Below are 23,020 nucleotides of genomic sequence, written 5' to 3' on the forward strand. Positions count from 1 at the left end.
ATATAATATATTGTTTGTAGATAAATATGTATGTAAAAAGTATAAAGGATGCCTCACCAAACCTCTTGAGAGTTTAGTTTTATCTGTAATGCTTTTTTTTTTTTTTTTTTTAAGGAAGATCATATATACAGTATATATGTTTTAAATTACAGTTGGCCCTTGAACAATGCAGGGGTTAGAGCTGCTGACCCTCCATGCAGTAGAAAATATAACATATAACATAGTTGGCCCTCCATATAAGCGGTTCCACATCCGAGCATTCAACCAACCATGAATCATGTAGTACTGTGGTATTTACTCTGGAAAAAAATCCATGTATAAGTTGACCCATGCAGTTCAAACTCATATTGTTCAAGGGTCAACTAAAAGGACTAGACAAAATGATGACAGCTAATTCTATATGGTCAAAATATGAGTGTTTATTGTATTATTGTTTGTGTTTTTCTGTACTTTTTAAACTTTGCAAACAAAGTCATACTAAAAAAAGCAACAGTAGATTTCTACATCTGTAAATAGAATCCAAATTAATGAATTTATTGCTTGTTTTTTTTTTTTTTTTTTAATAGCTACTTTATTTATTTATTTATTTTTATTTTTGGCTGTGTTGGGTCTTCGGTTCGTGCGAGGGCTTTCTCTAGTTGCGGCAAGTGGGGGCCACTCTTCATCGCGGTGCGGGGACCGCTCTTCATCGCGGTGCGCGGGCCTTTCACTATTGCGGCCCCTCCCGTTGCGGGGCACAGGCTCCAGACGCGCAGGCTCAGTAGTTGTGGCTCACGGGCCCAGCTGCTCCGTGGCATGTGGGATCTTCCCAGACCAGGGCTCGAACCCGTGTCCCCTGCATTAGCAGGCAGATTCTCAACCACTGCGCCACCAGGGAAGCCCTATTGCTTGTTTTTTTCTGTTGCAAACAGTAGTTACCACTCTGACATGTATTGTGTATATACAGAAAAATGCAGAAGCAAATCATAGAGGAAAAGACCTTAAAGTTACTTACAATTCAACATAGGAGACAGGATTCAGAGATTTTAACCAGCTTACCAGTGGTTACATACCTAGTTTATAGCCGAGATAACCAGGTTCCTTACTCCCTATCGAGTTATAAGTCCCTGTCATGTTAGATAGTTATCTAAATAGTTAAAGGGAAAATTTTTTTTATGGTTGCATGTTTACTGCTTAGCAATGTTACGAAAAACAGATTGTAGTAGCCAGATACCCAGCATCAGTCTCCCCAGTTTATTTTCATGTCATTGGAGGGAGAGATAATACAAGATATATGCAAAACTATATATGCCCTTTTGAGTTTGACACATATAAGTTTATCCATTGTAAGAGAGCAGACATAGGAGAATTTTTACAAAGAAGGTTTTGCTGAATAGGAAATGAAAGGAATTCATTTTGAAAAGTTAGAGTAAATTCATAAAGTTAAGTATTTATTTCATGAGCAAATAGAGGTACAGGGCAGTTTATAATTATTTATAAACTTTTGGTAGATGTTGTCTTTCAAAGAGGTCTTTTTTATTTAGGGAAGAAGTCTAACAGTCCATGAACCAAACAACTATTCTAAATACAATTACATCCTTTACACTTTTGTCAAGACAGTCTCTTAACTTGGTGCTTTTTTATTCTGACTTCTCCATCCATTGCCTTTTAGAACAAAATGTGCATGTCTTCAACTGACAGCAAGGAATGCCAAGACTTGCCCCTTGTCAAGTAGTAAAATAACCACTGGATATAAATATAAAAGACTACAGAGACAGATACCTACTGGGTAAGATACCTTGAGGATCCGTTGCAGGGTGTTTATATCTTTGAAGAAGGGTACTTTATCATTGTGGCCTGTAGTCTTATAAATGTTGTTAAATCTTAATTTCTTATACCAAAAATCTAAATTAAGGAATTAAAAAAAAAACCTGTATATTGTTCTTGGTAATGGAAGTCAGAGAGCACACATGTAACAGGCAGACTATATCTGACACTCATCTGCTTTGAGTCTGACTCTTTCCCTGCTAGGGTTAACTTACTTTGGGTAGACCTTTCCCCATTAAGATATATACTGTGCAAAGCTTGTCTGAGAATTGGGAATTTTCACCTTCTCATGGTTGTTATTAATAAAAATAAATAGAAAATTTTCTTCCTAGACTTTCCGGTCCTAGACATTTCCTTCGTAGACATTGCTAGACATTTTTAAAGAGCTAACCTTTACTATGTGCCAGGCATTGTCTCAAGCACTTTGTAGATACCAACTCATTTAATCTTCACAAAACAACCCCATGAAGTAGGTAGTATCATATAATCCCCATTTTAAAAATGGAAAATTGAAGTACAGAGAGGTTAAATTCAAGGTCACGTAGGTAGTAAATGCTGGAGCTATGATGGGAACCAGGCAGTCTAGCTCTAGGAGCCTTCACACTTAGTCTGTCTCCCTTGGTAGTTATTAGTGAGGTAGCAATATAAAGTGCTTTTGCTTTAAGATGTCTGATTGATTTTTCTCTTGTATATTTTATTGACAGCATTTATGAATGCAGCCTGTTGTGCAAATGTAATCGACGAATGTGTCAAAACCGAGTTGTCCAACATGGACCTCAAGTGAGGCTACAAGTATTCAAAACTGAGAAGAAGGGATGGGGAGTACGCTGCCTAGATGACATTGACAGAGGGACGTTTGTTTGCATTTATTCAGGTAAAGCAAAGGTTTACTTTCACATTACTCTATAGTAAGATCTACATTTCTGAATCTCCATTTTACTAGTCAGGGCCACTGAGATCTTATAGCAAGGACAAGAGCAACAATATATAGGAGGAGCATCAGAGGAAGACAAGTGACTGGGAAACTGAGCACTGAAGGGATGAAATGCCTTAGGAGGAGGTATCAGGTGTTCCAGAAAAGAAAGACTAAGGGATAAAACTTGGGTTATTGTGTGAGGCACATTTTTTGGTCTCTGTGGCTGCAGATGCTTTGGGGTAAGGTAAGAAAGCTTTTTAAATAGGAAATCTAAATGACTGATTTGCCAAGGTAAAGATTATTAATCAAAGACTGTCTTGAGCTATTAGAATTTAATAGGTTAACATTGTAATAAATACCTTCAGGTGATGATTCAGGCAAAGCAGTTCACTCCATTTCAGGGACTCGAGAGAGTTGCCCATGTTCTGAGCGAAACTTTCCAACCAGTGTGTTACAGTTGTGCAATTACTGATTCTTTCAGGCCATATCCCACAGGCCAGACACGTTAGTCTCTAGTTGTCTCTTCCTTTTACCCCAGAGTGTCAGGCAAAAACTCTCACTTTCTGTGCGTACCATGAAATGAGAAAGGTTGGAGAAACACGACTCTCAAGGCAGTCTAAAGGAAATGTGCTAGGCAGCAGGGACTAGAGCAACCCTCCTCATCTGAAATTCCAGGTGCACTTCAGTGAGGGCAAGAATTATCAGAGTTCAGAATAGTCACACCTGGATCCCTGCCACATGCCACTTACAGACACACATACTACACAACTTGCCTAGACAATTCGTCTCTCATATTTCTCAAAATAACTCTTTGATGAAAGTCAGCTGCCTGTAAAATGCCAAATTGTGTCCAGAAAGTATCATTCATTGGCTTTATCTGCATTGTTAGAAAATGCACCTAAGTTATCTCTCTGATCTAGTTGCTAATTTTGACTTGTTAACTATAGTTTTGAGTTCCTTGAAAGAAAATGCGTAAGCTTCAGATGAAGATTTTAATTACACTAGGGCTTAATATGAGAATAGGCACATATCACCACAGATTTAAGTAGGTCACTTTATAAAAAGAGTAAAAGTTTTAAATGATAAAGCATTTATAACCAGACACAAAAGCTCAAATTTTAAGACTAGAGTTCACCTCTCTAATTTTCTAGAATGCTTTCTGATCTGTATTTTTGTTTTATATTATTGTAGCTAAATCTCTTCTCTTTCATGTTATACCACAACAGATAAATACTTTTTTTAGGTGCCCTGTATTTTTTCATGTGCTGGGAGATATGAAATCTCTTCTTGGTCTTTTATATATTATTTCTTACAGTAGCTTTCTAGGATGAGTTAGTGTTTATCTTCATTCTAGAAATAAGGTATACCTTACAGGGTTCTTTAGTAATGGAGCAGAAGAGATGCCCTTTTGTTGCTAGTAATTGTGTTATTTTTTGTTGTGTTAAGCTCTTTTACTTTTTTCTTTTAGGAAGATTACTAAGCAGATCTAACACTGAGAAACCTGATGCTATTGATGAAAATGGAAAAGAAGAGAATATTATGAAAAATATGTTTTCAAAGAAGAGGAAAATAGAAGTCACAGATTGTGAGGTTGAAGTTATCCCATTAGAATTGGAGACATATCCTAGAAGTGCTGTGACTGAGGAGTGTCCACCTAAGCTCCATAATAATCCCAAAGAGCCTGTTCTGTGAGTGAGATCTTATGAACCCAATCAAGATTGATCTATACTGTATACTGTTGATCAAGAGTAGTTCTTTCTCTTTCCTCTTTCTTTCTTAATTTCCACCTCCACTCCTATATATCTCTTGTATATCAACTTGCTTCACAGTTGTAAGTTTAACACTGTGAGAAATCTAGGGCACTTAGATTTAAAAATCTAGCCTACGTACTTTATTTCCTCAGTTTCCATTTGTGGAGTTTTACCTTTAAAAACTTTGACTTTAATCAGGTTCTTTATGGATGTCATAACTTTTGCAGTTCTTTTTATTTTCTATCACCATTTTATTTGCAAAGCTTTTCTTAGGTTTTCTTCAGTTTTTTAATGTACTTCAAAAATGATTGACTTTAAAATACGATTATACTTTTTTCTTCTAGTGAGGGATAGGCATAGATGTTATAACTTAGATTAATTTCTAATGGATATTTATGTAACAGTGAAGCTATCCATATTTCAGGGCACGATAAAGAGCATTTTTAGTGATATACAGAATAACTTTTTTTTCCTTTTCAGAGAAATGAAATGTAACAGTATTTCAAGAATTCAGTATCATTCAGTCATTAGAAGTCCTAAAACCAAGATGGCCAGTATTCAACACAACGGGAAAAAGATGGTAAAAACTGCAAAATGTAGATGGTGCCCTTCTGAGAACATTAACTATTACTTAGTTCAAATTGTTTGTGTTACTTAATAATGTGTAGGATTTCTTTTATTATTTTGTAATGTGGTGCTGTTAAAGTGTTAGGACTATGTTTTATTTACTTAGTATCCTCCATGGTGGTTGGCATGTTCCCAACTTAGATATATAAGGAGAATGTTGGTCGTGATCTGACAGTGTATTCTACTGAGACTGAGAGCTATCCAGTCTAAGAATTTATAGAAGAAGCTAAAGTGTTCAAGAGTTGATAGTATTACATAATAAGAAAAAAAGGATGGAGTAATTTAAGTTAAGGAGAGATGGTTGTGAGATGTAGGAGAAAGAAGAGAAGCAGCCTAATGAAAGAATCATCAAGAAAGCAACATTTTACATGATAGCCTCTGAAGGTACACTTTTCAGTCTGTACTGAGAAGAATAGTCAGAGACTGTAACTTCGAAACAGAATGATGCAGGAAAAAGAACAGGCAGACATAATGGTAGTTCACGGTAAGGCTTGTTGATGAAAAATAAAAACTCTGCCCTAGGTGGTGTGCAAATATTTGCCCTCTGCCTAGTAACATACAGTAGGTACCTCTTCAGTACCACATGATTTTGAAAAGATTGGGCCGGGGGATCACATAGACTTGGGTTTGCCCTCCAGCACTGCAGCTTACTAGCTGCTTGACATCTCTCTGTCTACATTTCTTTATCTGTAGAATGAGAATAATAGTATCTATCTCAGAGTTAAGAGGATTAAATGAGATAAACATCAGAAACTTTGTGTAGCACAATGCTTGACACCCAACTAAGTGCTCAACACATATTGACCATTGAAGTACATAAATAATAATAATAATGGTCAACATGTATGGAGCACTTAGTTGAGTACCAAGCATTGTGCTCAGCATATACCCCTTTTTGAAAGTTATCATTACCATTTAAAGTGACTGCAGTGTCTGCAACTCACGGAGATAGGCAATTCCTTTAACCTTTTCTTTGAAGTAACTAGCCAAAGGGTGTTTTTAATCTTTGCACATCTTATAGTTGAAGCCAAATTTATAATCTGGCATCAGAATTGAGGGATACAGACAGGTGTATTTGAATTTTATTTTGAACTTATAATGCCTAAAGAGTGTCTTGACAGTCCTTATAATTTTCATAGCTGTTGCTCACTAAAGTGCCTAGGAGTAAAATACAGCCATAAGGGCTCCATCACTTCAGAGAGGCTTTCAAAACTAATCTAGTAGCTATAGCCTATAAAGATTGACACTTGATGAAAGAGGCCTTACTGCTAAATTAAATTTTTTTTCCTGACCTAGGAAGTAAAGACATCTTCCTTGTTTTCTTTTAAGGGATTTACTTCCTCAGAGTCTGTCACCTCAGAAGATAATGGTGGATTTAAACCAACTCAAGTACATCTGAACTCTAAAGCCAAGGAAATGAGAGGTAGGCTTTGTTTCAGTCTGATTGCCTGCCTCTTCTGCCTTTTTGTCTCTCTTGCTCAGTACTTGTGGCTCATTTTCTCAGACTCCGTAACAAAAATGTGGCATTCATCACAAGAGTTTCTACTGGTTTAGATCAGAGGTTGGCAAACTATAATTGGTGGGCCAAATCCAGCCCACTACCTGTTTATGTATATTACCTTTTAAATAATAACTGAGAAAAAATGGGAAGATAGGTAATACTTTGCGACACTTGAAAATTATAGGAAATTATAATTTCAGTGTTCCTAAATAAAGTTGTATTGGAACAGAGCCACACTCTTTCATTTACATGTTGTCTCTGTCTGCTTTCACACTATAGCAGCAGAGCTGAATAGTCACAACAGAGACCATGTGGCCCACAAAGCTTACAGTATTTACCGTTTGGCCCCTTACAGAAGAAGTTTGGTGACCCCTGGTCTAGATGCCAACCATGACTTGATGCATGGCAGGAGAATGGGGTGGTCAGCTCCAAGTCTGCATAGTCCATCTATGGCTTTGGAAGCATTGTCCAATGCAGCTATTTCCTAACTCTTCGTTTAGGCTCCTTAAAAATAAAGACACATCATTCTCCTGCAGTATTCCAGCCAGTGCTGCTGCAGCGGATGCTTAGCAAAAAGTGTAAATATTGCTACCCTGAGTGCTTATCTTTCAGTGTTACCGGACCTGCCATGGTTAATATTACAACCTGACAAACTTGGATTTTGGTTCATTTGCATTTCAATATATCCCTCAGTGGAGAGGCATTGCTGAGACATGACCCTCTGTGAAGAACTGGCCAACCATTGCCTCTTCTGCCATTGGGCTTCCTTACATCTGCACTCCCAACTCCCCACCTGGTCTTAAAGGATGGAAACTGGGGGAGGCAAAGCAACTCCTTGACAGAAAAGGTCTATCAAGAAAGGGCACTTATAATAATTTCACCTGTAGAGGAGGAAAATCTCTTTCTACCCATCTTAAGCTGTCTAGCCGGGGCCCTGTAAATTAGACTGACAAAAGACAGATTGACAAGAGAAAAACAAAAGTTTATTAGTATGCATATTGTACACATACACGTGAGTACTCAGAGATGAGTAACTCAGAGAGGTGGCTTAGAACTCTGGCTTATCTAGCATCTTAGTCAAAGAACAGTAAATTTTTAGAGGAACAACAAGACAAAGGAAAAGGGCCTTGAATCTCTCGGGCGGAAATTGTGGGAACCCAGATATATGTGAAACCAATGGTAGATAAAGGCTAGTTAGTCAAGTTTGCTATGTAGATTGCTCTGGTTCAGTCTCCAAGCTGATAAAGGTCTAAAGTTATCTCTGGTAATTAACTTTTGTCCTTCCTAGTATTATAGAAGGAGGGGCACCTTTGTAAATTTATATCCTGCTTTTAGACAGATGGGGGGAGGGCTGAGCTTTTCCTGTATTGCTGCTTAATTGCCCTTAGCTCAAAATAGTCCTTATGTCAGAGATGCATATTTTGGGATGACATTCTGATATATCACCATTTAATGCATGTGAGCCAAACAACTACTGTTAACTTTTGGTTCTTTTGTCATTTCCATTGACTGCTACAATGTATATAGCAGGCACCACAAAAATTAGTTATGTACTATTATGGCTCACAAGTAACCCATGATTAAAATATGAGTACATGTAGGAGTAGCAGCCAACAACAGTGATGATTACAATAAAAACATTAATCTTAGAGAAGTATAATTTCTTCGTGCCACTGAATTAGGTGACACAAATGACTCTTTAAAAATAAATCATTTTATTCCATTTGACATGCATTCATACTTTTGAATATTTTCAAAAAATTATTTCCATTATTGGATAAGAAAAATAAGTAGTTCATCTTCTTCTTAAGTACTGTTGTTTGTAAAAGTGTAATTATTGAATGATCATCTAGTAAAAACTCCAAACACTAATGTATACAAAACCCATAGCAATAGTTATTACTATTGGGACTTACAGAGGGTGACTCCATCAGGGTCTCCTCAGGCCTTTCATTGGTATATTAAAGGCCTAAAGTACTCCCTAAATACCCTCTCTGTTACAGCTGTTTAGAATACACTTAAATGCAGATTCCAAAATTGAAGAGAGGTAAGTCAGTTTCTAAGGAGTAGAGATTAAATATAGTAACAGGAAGCAACATGTATACAGATTCATAAAAAGGCATTGTTATGTAGTAGAAAGAAGGCAGGCTTTGGAGTCAGATATTTCTGGGTTTCTTACCCCACTTCTCATTACTATTGCTAGTTAGGTGAATCCCTTAAGCCTTCAGAGGCTTGAAGTTTTCATTTGTAAAATTGGAGTACTGTCTGTCTACCTTAATACATTGTAAGAATTAGCAATAATTAGCACAGCTTGCATTTAATTAGTATTGTTACTCTCAGCACTATTGCTCAGCCAATTATATTTCCTGACAATTCCTTCCACAATGTTTATTAGAGGACTCAAGCTCAAACCAAGTTGAAGATTCTGAAGACAACCCTGTGATTGAATCAGATGTGATAGATATAACTAGATGTAGAGAAGAAACTCCACCAGGGGGCAGATGTCACCAAACAGTCACACTGGATGATCAGAATGAGATTCAAATACAAAAGCCCCAAGAGGAAAAACCTCCAGCATGTCAAAACCAGCAGGTCTTTTGTGATAAAGAGTTACCAAGTGAAACCAAGAATGCTTCATCTGATTCTCTAAAGAAGTTCAATGAAGGGAATGTGTTTTTATTGGATGCCACAAAAGAAGGAAATGTGGGCCGCTTCCTTAATGTGAGTATATGGGCTGAGGTTCCTATGTCTAAACACATTTTTTTTCCCTAGGCTTCTTAACAAAATCATGAGGAAAATATGATTAAAAGACTCCAAAGCCAGACTACCTAGATTAGAATGCCAGTCCTAACCAACTACACTTCAATTTAAAAAAAAAAAAAATGCCAGTCCTCCACTTACATGACCTGGGGCATGTTACTTGACCTCTCTATGCTGTATTTCCCACCCCTATAATATGGAGATAATAATAATAATAACTGTCTAGGATGTTGTGAAGATTAAATGTATTATATATAAAGTGCTTAAAAGGTACCTGGCACACAGTAAACATTTGCTTGAGAAAGCTATAAGAAATAGTAAGAAAATCATATATGTTTATTGAAAGGTTTTCAAGATTCATTACTTCAAAAAAAATCACAATGGGACACATAGAATAAGCTTCTCTTTTGTGTCTTATATAATACAGTATGTCTTATTCAGAAATGCCTCTATCTATTCAAAAAAATCAGTTGGGAGTACTTATGTTTTACTTACTCTCACTAAGTTTTGAGTGGTTTAGTGGCTTAGTACAGAAAACCAGTACATTTATCAGAATATTGCATTTTACTATCTTACTCCTTTTTTTATTCCTAAACCGTAGTTGTTTTCTGTTTCTGTGTATGTTTGGGATATATGTAATGAGATTTATTTTTATTTATACAGAGAAATATTTATGATTTCTCTGATTTTAAGGTTCAAGACTTAAGACTCCTGGCATCTTCATGATAAGAGGGATAACTTGTATTATTGGCCATAACTACTGTGTAGGGTGGAATTGGAGTTACCTTGTAGCTTTCCCATCAAACCGCTATTCTATCCTGCCTCCTACCGTCACACATGCTTATCAAAGAATGTACGGTCCCAGGAATCCTACAGGAAAAAAAAATCCCCTCCAACCTCTAGTCCCAGTGTGTATATAGACTCTCCTTTCTTTGGCCAACTGGACCATGTGGAAGCCACCTGTATGCCCCCTACTCTCTGGGCTCCACTTTGTCCTTGCTTATCCTATCCAGGAGAGTGAAGAGTCGTGGAAGGAGGATGGGAACTTTGATACCCTCCACACATCTTTGGAAAGGTCCACTCTAGTACACTGACCCCTGGATATGGCCTTAATTTTTCTCTTTGATCTGTATCAGAGCTCTTCTTCCTCTCTGGGGTTGAATTAGTGGGATGGGCAGCTTTGCTTTTTCCCTGAAAGTAATGGGAAGCATGCATGGCCCATGATTCTTCTATGCATTCCCTTTGCTAAGCTCAACACCCCCTTTTTTTTTTTTTTTTTTTGTCCACGCCGCACAGCTGGCGGGATCTTAGCTCCCCGACCAGGGATCGAACCTGTGCTCTCAGCAGTGAAAGTGGAGTCCTAACCACTGGACCTCCAGGGAATTCCCTCAACACCTCTTTAAAATGACTTTTGAGTAGTTTGAAGTTGACGTTCAGTGATTATTTTTATTTTATTTAATTTTAATTAAATTAATTAATTTATTTATTTTTGGCTGCGTTGGGTCTTCATTGCTGTGCGCGGGCTTTCTTTAGTTTTGGCGAGCAGGGGCTACTCTTTGTTGCGGTGCGTGGGCTTTCTCATTGTGGTGGCTTCTCTTGTTGCGGAGCGTGGGCTCTAGGCATGTGGGCTTCAGTAGTTGTGGCGCATGGGCTCAGTAGTTGTGGCTTTCGGGCTCTAGAGCACAGGCTCAGTAGTTGTGGCGCACGGGCTTAGTTGCCCCATGGCACGTGGGATCTTCCCGGACCAGGGCTCAAACCCGTGTCCCCTGCATTGGAAGGTGGATTCTTAAGCACTGCACCACCAGGGAAGCCCTCAGTGATAATTTTACATGTAATTACGGTGCCATTAGAAGAGAAAATACTCTTAAGTCGGAAAATCTTTAAAACCAAAGAGCTTTTCTCCTTGCTAGATAAATCTGTTTATTTGGCTTTTTTCTTTTTCTCTCTCCTAGTTAGGAGGATACTTGGTTAACAGAGAACAGAACCCTCTCCTCCTTTCCTCTTTCCTACAACTGCTTTTCTCTATTCCACTTTCACTACTTCTACACTATTGCCAAACATGCTAAGAGCTATTAAACATGCCAGAAGAGCCAGAAGATCATTAAAGAATGATCTCTAGCAAAGGACTGTTGTGGCTTCCTTTCTGGTAGGTTATGTTGTATGGTGGCTGCGCTAGAACTATATGGTTGGTTTCACCAGCTGGGTCCATCCCTTGTTTATAGGAGGAAAAAAACAGGGCTTTTCTTTCTTTTTTAATTTAATTTTCTACTTAGATAATACATTCACATGATTTCAAAGTTTAAATAAAATAAAAAGCCTTAGAGAATACATACATACATACAGCCAAACAGAATTCTGTTTCAGGGTAGCTCTGACCCTGCCAAGTATGCGCCATCAGTAAAGCTTACCAGGCCGAAATTGAAAAAACTGTGTGGACAGGAAGTTATCATTGAAATTTAATGGTGGCAAATATGTCTGAGGATTATTGCTGGGATTTGATCCCTTTATGAATCTGGTGATAGATGAATGTGTAGAGGTGGCAGCTAGTGGGCAACAGAACAATATTGGAATGGTGGTAATAGGAGGAAATAGTATCATCATGTTAGAAGCCTTGGAGAAAGGAGAAGGTCATGTTCAGCAGAGAAATCAGGTACTTATACAGGTACCGTTTCCAACGGGTCTGTTTGACTATATTGTAAAACTCAGGTCATATTCATTGTTCATATTAAACTTTTTGTTTTGTTTAAAAAAAAATGTACTCTGCCCCCATTCACCCTGCCCCCACTCCACCCTCTATAGTAAGATCATTTTTATTACTTTTTTGTGTATTCTTATAGTTTCTTTATGCAAATACAAGTAAATATAAATATATGTTCTTATTCCTACCCATTACATAAAAGATAGCATATTATATTTACCGTCCTACACTTTGTTTTTTTTAAATTAGCAACATGCCCTGGAGATCTTTCTAATCGGTACACAGAGCTCCTCGTTCTTTTTGTTTATATTAATAGCTGCATAGAATTCCAGTGTGTGGATATCCTAAAGTTCATGTAACCAATCCTCTTTAGATAGCTATTTGGATTGTTTCCAAACCTCTACTGTTCAAAACAATGTTCAGGGCTTCCCCGGTGGCGCAGTGGTTGAGAATCTGCCTGCCAATGCAGGGGACACAGGTTCGAGCCCTGGTCTGGGAAGATCCCACATGCCGCGGAGCAACTAGGCCTGTGAGCCACAAATACTGAGCCTGCGCGACTGGAGCCTGTGCTCCACAACAAGAGAGGCTGCAATAGTGAGAGGCCCGTGCACCGCGATGAAGAGTGGCCCCCACTTGCCACAACTAGAGAAAGCCCTCGCACAGAAACGAAGACCCAACACAGCCAAAAAATTTAAAAAAAAAATAAATAATAAAAGCTTTCATCATAAAAAAAAGAAAAAAAAACAATGTTCAATGAATAATCTTACACATGGATGCATGTGCAGATATATCTGTCGGATACATTTCCAGATACTGGATTGCTGAATCAAAAGCTATGCATCTATAATAACGATTAATATTGACAGATTATCTTCTATAGGGGTTTGTACCATTTTGCATTTCTACTGGAAAGATGTAAGAGTGTCAAAACAGGGCTTTTCTGAATGGATTCCTACCGTCAACAAAATTGTAATGAGCTATGATATTCTATATACTAGTCAGGAAAAAAAGAATATAAACAAAAATAAGTTACATGTGTTGGAAACAGAATGGTATTCTAATGCTGCAAAGAACAAGGTATCAAACTTCACGCTATGTCTAACCTCTGTGTTTATTTTTTTTAACAGCATAGTTGTTGCCCAAATCTTTTGGTACAGAATGTTTTTGTAGAAACACATGACAGAAATTTTCCATTGGTGACGTTCTTCACTAACAGGTTTGAAAAATTTTTTGTATGATTAATTTTGAAATTGTGACTTTAAAAATAACAATAGAAAAATATTAAAAGAAGATATATGCTATAGCCCCACATATCTGGCACCCTAGAATATTCATTTATCCCAAACTTTGTGGTCAATAAAATTTTAAATAGCTGAAATTTTCATTCTTATCTCCTCTTAGAGTTAATACTGGAAAGGCTAAGGATGGCAGGCCTCAGCCAGTTCAGTTCAGAGGATAAATGATGCAGAATGCTACATCTTTGAGTCCAAACTGCCCCCAACTACCACACCACATGCCTCATCACATTACTGGGTTCCACTGTTTGCAAAACACACTTCCTTCCTTGTGGATATTGACAAGTTTCTTCTTACTTATGATTTTAGTAGATTTGAAATAAAACTTAAATGATTATTCTTAATAACAGAGCATTCCTAATTGGTTGGTGTTGGAGAGAGAGAGAAAACCATATTTTTGAGGATGGTTAATGATGTTAATATGAAAATTGATATAATCAAATTTGGTTCATTTGGTAGTTATTCAGGGTAATTTATGATTATTTTTAAAATTTCTACTTTCTAGGTATGTGAAAGCAAGAACAGAACTAACATGGGATTATGGTTATGAAGCTGGGACTATGCCTGAAAAAGAAATATTCTGCCAATGTGGGGCTAATAAGTGTAGGAAAAAAATATTATAAATCTGTAGCTAGTGCCTGTTCATGTCAAGCTGAAATTAGAGCCATGCAAAAGAAACCCCAGTGGTCAGTGGAATTAATTTAGGTTATGATCCATCAAGAGAATTCCTCTCAGTTTACCCTTGTTGGGGGGTCCATTTGCATTACTTAGAAACGCTAGGAACAAAATAAGGACATTTTCATATGCATAGGGTATCTCTTTATTCTTACTGCTGTTCAACTGTACATGAGTAGGATGGAAGTGTATATTTTATATGAAATACTGCTATATAATTTGTAACTTATTTGTAAATTATATATTAAGAAAGACAAATGGGGCTTCCCTGCTGGCACAGTGGTGAGAATCTGCCTGCCAATGCAGGGGACACGGGTTCGAGCCCTGGTCTGGGAAGATCCCACATGCCGCGGAGCAACTAGGCCCATGAGCCACAACTACTGAGCCTGCGCATCTGGAGCCTGTGCTCCGCAACAAGAGAGGCCGCGATAGTGAGAGGCCCGCGGATCGTGATGAAGAGTGGCCCCCACTTGCCGCAACTAGAGAAAGCCCTCACACAGAAACGAAGACCCAACACAGCCAAAAATAAAAAATAATAATAAATTAAAAAAAAAAAAAGGCAAATGTCACAATTGATTTCAGCACTTCTTATTGCTTTTGGAATTATCTTTGACTTTCATGGCCCCAAAGGGCCAAAGCTCACATCTTTACCTACAAAATTTATTTATGTTTAATTCCTGGCAAATAATTTACCGTTGTGAACCATAAGGTGGTCAACAGAGCCTGAAGAATCTGTCGAAATTCACTTCATGCATATTACTTCCAAGTATTTTAATGCTAGTTGGAGAAGCTGTATCTGGCTCCATGAAAGTGTCCCATCAGTCCGTTTGAATGAGAAGGGGGAGAAGCTCTCCTGTGGGGAAGGTTTTGGCACAGTCTTTGCCATTCAGTTTCTTTTCCACAGATTCTCTTCACTCCTTCCACATAAACACAGACAGGAAAGGAGGGAATAGAAACTTGGAGGAATTAGAATATTTTTGTTCTAGATAGAGTAGAGCCTTAAGAAAAGGAAACTTAGAAAATAGTCAGACGTGGCTTATTTAAGCCAGAAGAGATTGTGCTGGGCAAGAATTTCACTTAACAAAACAAAACAATTCTACTGAACTGCAAAGTCTGAAACAGACCCTTGGACTGTCCTAGGCATGATGTGCAAATTATTTTCCTAGAGAAAAAGGGAAAGAGTTACTTTGCTCTAGGTTACCTAACCATGATTGTCTAGTGGAAAGAGGATGAGAATCTCCAAGAGTTAAAACTAATTTTATCTATAACAAAGATGTACATTTGGCTGCCAGGAACTTCCCACTAGGAACCAGGGTGGGAATACTAGCTCAAAAAGGAGTAATTAAAAGTAGCTCTGGTTTTTGAGGGTTTTTTTTTCTTTTTTTTTTTTTGATCTTGATTCTGGGTTTAGTTTGGTTACCTTTCAAACAAAAATCTCTTCTAAGTTTGGACCCGATTAATTTCTTTAAAATATTGAACTAAATAAAAATTTAACTTGAAATTGGTTTAGAGAGTGGGAAACCAAAGAGCTAGGAAAGGGAGCAAAAAATTATAACCCAACAGCCTGTAGACAGATGAGGAAAGTTGAGAAGTCCATTTATTCACAGTAAAGATGCAGGAATTTTAGGCAATGCACTAAAATAAAGTGAAGACACTTGATAAGTATGGAAAATGTTTTTGTGCAGAAATGGACATCTTGATCTGCTTCATTCTGTACTGGTTCACAGCTGTCATCTTCCGTCAGCGTCCTAGAGATTCCCTTTGTCTTCCCTATGTCAGGTCTGTTTCTAGTTAAATCCCGTTATTTCCCCTTGATTTACTCCCACATATTGGTGAAGCACATCCTCCAGTAGCTTTTGAAAGGGAAAAATGAGAGGTGAATATTTTGAGCCCTTGTATGTTTGAACATGTTATTTTACCCTTACACTTGATTGCTATTTTGGCAGGGTATGGGTACTCAGAGTTCGTGAATAGCTTCCATACCCAATTTTGAACACATCTGCCACATTCCAATGTTGCTGCTTTGAAGTCTGAAAATGTTCTCACCTCTGGCCTTCAGGGTGACTGTTGGAAGTCAGATAAAGCCGTTCTTTATCTTTTGTATATGTGGCCAGTTTTTTTTCAAGCTTATAGCATTCTCTTTGTTGCAATGTTCTGTTCCCAGTAAGAGTCAATTTTCATACCTCATACCAGGTGCTTGGTGGGATCTTTCAATCTGAAAACTTTGTTCTTCAGAGAAATTTTCTTGAACTATTTCTTTAATGAAATAGTTCTGTTGTCTGTTATCTGTTGTCTCTTTCTAGAATTCCTATTTATCTAGACATTAGACCTCCAGGATTGGTTCTCTCATTTTCTTATCTTTTCTCTTAATTTCCAGCTTTGTCTTCTTGCTCTGCTTTCTGGGAGATTTCCTCAACTTAATCTTCCCAATTTGTCTATTGTGTTGGGTTTTCGTTTGGGGGGTTTTTGGGGGGTGGGGATTGGGTTTTGTTTTGTTCTGGTTAGGTTTTTTTTTTGGTCTCATTTTAAATTTCTAGAGCTCTCTTCTCTGAATGTTTTTTTTCTTCAATATCCTATTTTTGGTTCATGGTTGCAGTATCTTATCTCTTTGAAAATACTATTTATATAGTGTAACATACATACAGGCATTCATATCTATATTTTCTTCTTCCTGAATATTCTGTGACCTGCAAGGTTTGTTTCTGTGTTTTCCCTGTATGTGTCCTTTGGTCTTTGTCTTTCATGTTTTAGGCTTTCCTCAGTTAGTGATCTTGGCAGTCTGCTCATTCTTTTTTTTTTTTTTTTTAAATAGGGATTTTTTTTTAACATCTTTATTGGAGTATAATTGCTTTACAATGGTGTGTTAATTTCTGCTGTATAACAGAGTGAATCAGCTATACATATACATGCATCCCCATATCTCCTCCCTCTTGTGTCTCCCTCCCATCCTCCCTATCCCACCCCTCTAGGTGGACACAAAGCACCGAGCTGATCTCCCTGTGCTATGCAGCTGCTTCCCACTAGCTCTGTATTCTACATTTGGTAGTATATGTATGTTCATGCCACTCTCTCACTTCGTCCCAGCTTACCCTTCCCCCTTCCCATGTCCTCAAGTCCATTCTCTATGTCTGCGTCTTTATTCCTGTCCTGCCCCTAGGTTCTTCAGAACCATTTTTTTTTAGATTCCATATATATGTGTTAAGTCTGCTCATTCTTAAGAGTGGAACACTGAAAAGCTGAGATTATAAACTGAGAGCGGGGTAAGTGTGACGGTCCAGCCACCGCAGGGGGTCTTTCAGGTCCCCACGGAGACAGGTAAGGGACTGAATAGCACCGTGAGTATGGGGTCAGAAGGACCAAGACAACTGATGGTTGCAAGGCACTTTATTTAGAATCTACTGAATCTTATATAGACAGAAGAGGAGCTCATTATTAGACAATGAACCCATAGAATTGTTTATCGTCTCAGTTCAGTCACTATCATGGACGTCAACAAGTTTACAACAACTATCCTTGAACATTATCTTCCCTTAACCAGGCAGACACACAGCCCCCAGCCATAAGGAACAACCAGGACTCTCAGTTCCCTGAGGTCTCTTGGCTTGAGATAGCTTTGCTAATCTCTTTTACATTCCTCAGGCCTGGGAAAAAGAGTGCATTCCAAGGTGAGGGCTTTGCTTTTTGTGAGAGACATACTGTCTCCTCCAGGAGTTACCTCCGGCTAAGACTGCATTCTTCCCACAGGTAAGGGGCTCTTCAGCTGCTTCACCTGACCTAGCTGAGCTATTCAGTTTCTTATCCAGTCTCTTTAGGACTTTCTGGCCTGGCAAGGAGTACTCTTCCATCTTACTGCTTGAAAGCAAAAAAACTTTGCTGCCAGAGCGTGTTCTTTTCTCCCGTTCTGCAGCTCCACACTCTTGCTTCTGTAACGCATTTGTGTTTGTCAAGACTATCCAAGTTATCCTTTTTAATATTGTTCTCTTTTCTGTCCCCAGTTTGCCTTTTTTCCTCTCTTTAAAATCTGCTCAAAAAGCAAGACCTCCAGGAGTTTTCCTTTGATTAGTTCCTCAGCAAACCACCAGCTATTACATGCTTCTTTTACAGAGCAACTTATTTTTTAACTGTAATTTAATTATATGCGTTTGTGTTCTCTACATGTGTATTTGTTCCATGCACCAAAAACCTTGTCTTGTATGGTGCTGTGTACCCAATGGGTGCTAAATAAAGGCTTGCGACTGGCAACTGGAATTACTCTGTTAATTCTGCGTCCGTTTATGATAGACCTGTTTAGGCCAGACTTGGTGTGATACAGTTTTTAGAAAATAATGGATAAACCCTCAGAAGAACAATCATTTCTCCAGCTGAGTCCAGGGGCTTCGGCCACCTTTACTCCGACTACCGGTTAAGTGGGCGCAGGGTGGGGAGCTCCTGGCATGATTTTTTTTTTTAAAAAAGCAATTCAAATTCAGACTCAGATCTGGAGAAGTTGCGAGTTTCTGTTTGAGAACTGTATCTGCAAAGCCGAGGTGTCGCTTCCTGCTCGGGACTTGCCCCCGGGCAGGGGAAATCAATCATCATGATTTCGCCAAAACGGACTTCCGGCTGCGCGGGCGCAGTGCACAACGATGGAGCCGGCGGGACCTCCCGAGCCCGAGTCGGGCTGCGGCGCCAACTGGTCCGAGGCGCGGGCTGTGCGGGACGTGGTCCCCCTCCCAACCGGTGAGTACTGCTCGGGGGGCGGTCAGGCGGGGAGGGCGGGGTCCGGCAGGGGCAGTCGGGGCCCAGGGCAGCTCCCTGGTCGCCGCCGCTTGGGGGCCCGCGAACCCGCCTCCCGAGACAGCGCTGAGGTCTTGGCTCAGCAGCCCCTCGGCCCCTGGGCGTCCACCGCCGGCGGCCCTGCGCCCAGACCGCTGCCCAGGGCCTCTCGTAAGGGGCGGGTTTGCCTTCCGTTTACCGTTTACGGTTTACGGTGTACTGTTTACCTCACCCCCTGCTAATGGGACAGCCCATTGCTACAGTCCTACAACGCTAGAAATACAGCCAGCAACGAAAACCGAAAACCAAAGGAAATGCCTGGGCGTTTACTCTCCCAGCGCGGTTCCACCCGCCCCTAAAACAATGCAGTCGGAGAAGTGCTCTGGGGAGGAAGGCTGGAGGGGGACCCCTCTTGAAGAGAAGTGGTCAGCTAGGTCTCAGGAAGCAGTTTGAGACGTTCCCACAGAGAATGTAACGTTTTGGAACCATCCCCTCCTTTCCATGTAGTAGTTCAAGTCTGTGGCCCTCTCCTTAAGTGAGGCAACAGCCTTCCGACTGGGCTCCTTCCCTGCATCTCAACGGATGTAGAGCGCGTACCGTGTGCAGGCTCAGCGCCAGGTGCCGGGGATGCAGAGACGAGTTAGGCAGACCCTGCCCTAGAGAGTCTAATAGGCAACTCGTGTGTGACCTGCTGAGAACCTCAGAGTCGCAAATGAGGGGCTCCTCCAACTCAGTCTGGTGTTCAAGGAACATCCTATCTTAGTTTTAAAGAGAAAGAGTCACCCAGAGATAGAAAGCTTGAAAAGGTGGTCCAGAAAGAGGTGAAGACTCGAAAAAATGCACCAGCCACAAAACATCAGATGTGGCAACCACAAGCCAAGCAGTTGACTTTCATTTAGGTAGTGTGTATACAGAATGCAAGATGAGGAGTTACTGGAGATGAGCTTCCATCCTGACCTTTCCCCCAAACTCCAGACTTGTATAACCAACTTCATTAATGCCAGGAACGATCTCAAACTGAGTATGTCCCAAAGAAAACTCCTGTTTGCCTGCACACACACACACCCTCCAAACCTGCTCAACCACTACCAGCCTTCCCCATTCCATTCACCTGGTTGCTCAGACCAAAACCCCAGTGCCATTCTTGGTGCCTCTCTTTCCTCCTTACCTCCCAACTAATGCATTAGTCAGACAGTCAGTTCTCTCTTCAGAATATATCTCAAGCCTGGCCTCTTCTCACCACTCCCGTCACTGCCATCCAAGCCACCATCATCTCAGTTCTGGACTATTGGTCTCCTGGCTTCCACTCTAGCCTCTCATACATACAAGCCTGCACAGTAGCCAAAATGATCTTTAAAAAACAAAAAGTAAGTGTGATTCTCCTACTCAAAGCCCTCCAATAGTCTCTCATTACTTTCAGAATAATCTTTCTGTGGCTACAGTGTACCCCATGTCCCGATCTGATCCAGCCCTACTCATCTTGATGACTCTGCTACCCCTCACTGCATTGTGAGTCCTCTAAGCCCCCACCATACTCACATATCTGCTCAAGTGTACCCTCCACAGCCTTGCCTGCCCATCCTGTTTAGAAGAGCCCTCCCCCACCCTCATTAATTTCTGCCTCCTTCCCCTGCTCTGTTTTTCTTCATAGCACTTAACACATCCGGAAATAATACTTGTTTGATGTCTCTGTACTACTAAAATGTAAGTTCCATGAGAGTTGAAATTCACATCTTATTCCCTGCTTTATTTCTAGTGCCTAAAACTATACATAGTAGGTTCTCATTAAGTATATGTTGAAGGAATGAATTGGGTTGTATGTAGCACTAAAGAGCTTGGCTTCTGATCTTTAGGTGATAGAGAAGGGTTTTTAGCAGGAGAGAAACATGGGCAAATGTACATTTTAGATCACTCTGGCAGCAACGTGAAGAATGAAGTGGAGTCATGACAGGGAAAGCAGAAGGAGGGAAATGAGATTATCAGAATGAACCAGGTAGAAGACAGTGAAGGCAGGGCAGTCCACTTTCCACTCTGCTGCCGGAACTCACTCTCAAGTGCACATGTGCGCACGCACCTACGTACACACGTGCCTACACAGAGATCAGGTCATGGTACTTCCAGTGTTAATTAGGACTTGTGGGCTACAAATAGTACAAAATCAACTTGATGTCATTTAAGCAAAAGGGATGTTTGTTACTGGAAAGCAGGGAGACCACACTCACAGACCCCAGGAACATGGATGCTATAGCACTTATCAGAAAGAGCCAGGAAATAGGGCCTGAGAAGCCATCATAAACTTTGACAGCACTCAGAGTATCTGCTTTGTTCTCTTTCTTTGGTCCGGTTTTCCTGATAATGGGATAGAAGATGTCTACCCTCACAGCTTCTCAGTTTGTACATCTCCTTCTTCAAGAAACCAGCCCAATCTGAACTAAAATCTTCTATTCTGAATTCTGTATATCTGGGAGATGGGCAGGTAGGTCCTCTGGGACTGTCAGCTGTGCCTAGGGAAAGCGAGTCACATAGTATGAACATGCCTGCTGGGGCTTATCCCTGTGTATGACTGTGAGTCAAATGGATACCCTAAAGAAGTCCACTGGACATCCTATTCCCTGGCTGCCTGCCTGCCACCCCTCCCTTACAACACGGACGTCCTTATTCCTCTTTTCACATTCTGAAGCTGTCCCCAGTAATGCATTCTGGCTATCCCAAATATACATCCTGCCCAACTTCTCCGCAAGTTATATCCAGTCACACCATCCAGAGACAATGTGATGAAGCCATTCATTTTCCAAGTCCGTTACCAAGCCTCTAGGTAATATCTACTCCCCTTCTGTTTTGGTCAGTTCAGGTATGCAGTCACTGGACTCAGTAATAACATCTACACATCTGATATACAGTGGCAGAACTAAAATAGTAAACTGCAATGAAAACTATTGATCAAAGGAGAAAAGAGGAAGGAATTTCCAAGCCAGCACCATAAATTGGTTGCCAGTCCAGAACATAGACCATACCCTATTGGAAGGGGATTGTAAGTGGAAGTATAGGGTTAGTGAATCTCATTCTATCAGTTTCACTCATTTCTTTAGTGGTGGAACATGTTCCTTGGCCATCCTATCTGACTACCCCAGATTCTTTCCTCTGGGTGGATTGCCCTTGTCTGGTGAGCTTTAAGACCGTCTCTTGGAAGAGAAGCATTGGGAAGACACCCCTGCAGAGGCTGTGGCCTTAGCAATCCCTTCCCAGGTGGAGCTGAGCCTGGAGATTGCTGGCGAGACTGCCACTGTTGGTTTGAGTTAGTCGTAGTCCATGTATTCTTGGCTTATAATTTTTCTTCGGCTTCATTCTATAGAACCTTTCCTGGTTACCAGTTTCATTTTTGAGAATTCTCGTTGAGTCAGTCTCTGTGAGTCCTTAGGCCTGCTAGACCCGGTAGAAAGACCTCGGGGAGACCTACATATCTTCATTATTCTTGGTCTCAACTACTGATGGAGACCAATGAACTCTTCCATAATATGGAATGTCCCAGCCCCCATGATACACCTGTCCCTCACTGTCTGAATCTATACAGTTCCTGAGTGCAGATAGTGAGGAATATCAAGTTATCCAAATGTATTTGGTCCATGAGTTTCAGATAATGTGTAGCAAACGTTCAGATGTGAGGGATGCCTGTCTGTGTAAAAGCCTCTAATGTTACTCGCCCAACTACAGAGAGTTCTGTGATCTCCCAGTCTAGAAGAATAAACAAGTTAGAATAGCCAGGCTCTTTTAGGAAATTGTGATGAGGGGGTGTTTTAGCAGGAAAAAACTCTTAGGTGGAGCCTGTGTGTCCACCTTGGGTTTCTGTCTATCAGCGCTGGAAACTCCAGATCAGAGGACAGCGATGTTGCCACCACCTCTGTGTTCCCAGGTGCCAAGACCCTGCAGACTTGGGAGTGTAGCTCAGACAGGCAGAGTCCCCAGAGCGAGCACAGGGGACCACACTCAGGTATCAGCAGCCTGATAGCTCAGCCCGATGCATTTCACCTGTCTGCAGGTGCAGCTCTGCACAGGAAAGGGTGACACTGCAAAAATGCCTAGCTCTTACACAAGGGGTGCTGCATAGCCTATCAAACATTATCATATTTTTTTATTAGGGAATTTTAGCACTAGTAATTTAACTGCCTGAAACTTTTGTTTTAACCTATGCTTTACAAATTTTAATGTCCACTTTGAGTGTTCTTTTAAATAAGAACA

General features: G+C 40.2%; 1 protein-coding gene across 10 annotated transcripts in view; it reads left to right on the plus strand.

Moving 5' to 3' along the window:
* The window catches only part of SETDB2 (SET domain bifurcated histone lysine methyltransferase 2), a 306,643-nt gene that overhangs the window by 31,137 nt on the left and 252,486 nt on the right, over positions 1–23,020 (plus strand). For 2 of the 10 annotated variants that reach the window (XM_057532840.1, XM_007193751.2), the window contains exons 6-13: positions 1,652–1,768; positions 2,511–2,680; positions 4,191–4,410; positions 4,954–5,053; positions 6,430–6,523; positions 8,997–9,322; positions 13,187–13,275; positions 13,860–18,244. In XM_057532840.1, the coding sequence (XP_057388823.1) occupies positions 1,652–1,768; positions 2,511–2,680; positions 4,191–4,410; positions 4,954–5,053; positions 6,430–6,523; positions 8,997–9,322; positions 13,187–13,275; positions 13,860–13,977 (1,234 nt within the window). In that variant the 3' untranslated portion in view covers positions 13,978–18,244. Of the gene's footprint in view, positions 1–1,651; positions 1,769–2,510; positions 2,681–4,190; positions 4,411–4,953; positions 5,054–6,429; positions 6,524–8,996; positions 9,323–10,657; positions 10,813–13,186; positions 13,653–13,859; positions 18,245–18,628; positions 18,749–23,020 lie in introns of those variants that run through there. The other 8 variants (XM_057532838.1, XM_057532839.1, XM_057532842.1 and 5 more) reach the window with 7 other exon arrangements.

Source organism: Balaenoptera acutorostrata, chromosome 18, assembly GCF_949987535.1.
Source record: "Balaenoptera acutorostrata chromosome 18, mBalAcu1.1, whole genome shotgun sequence".
Taxonomy (NCBI): Eukaryota; Metazoa; Chordata; class Mammalia; order Artiodactyla; family Balaenopteridae; genus Balaenoptera; species Balaenoptera acutorostrata.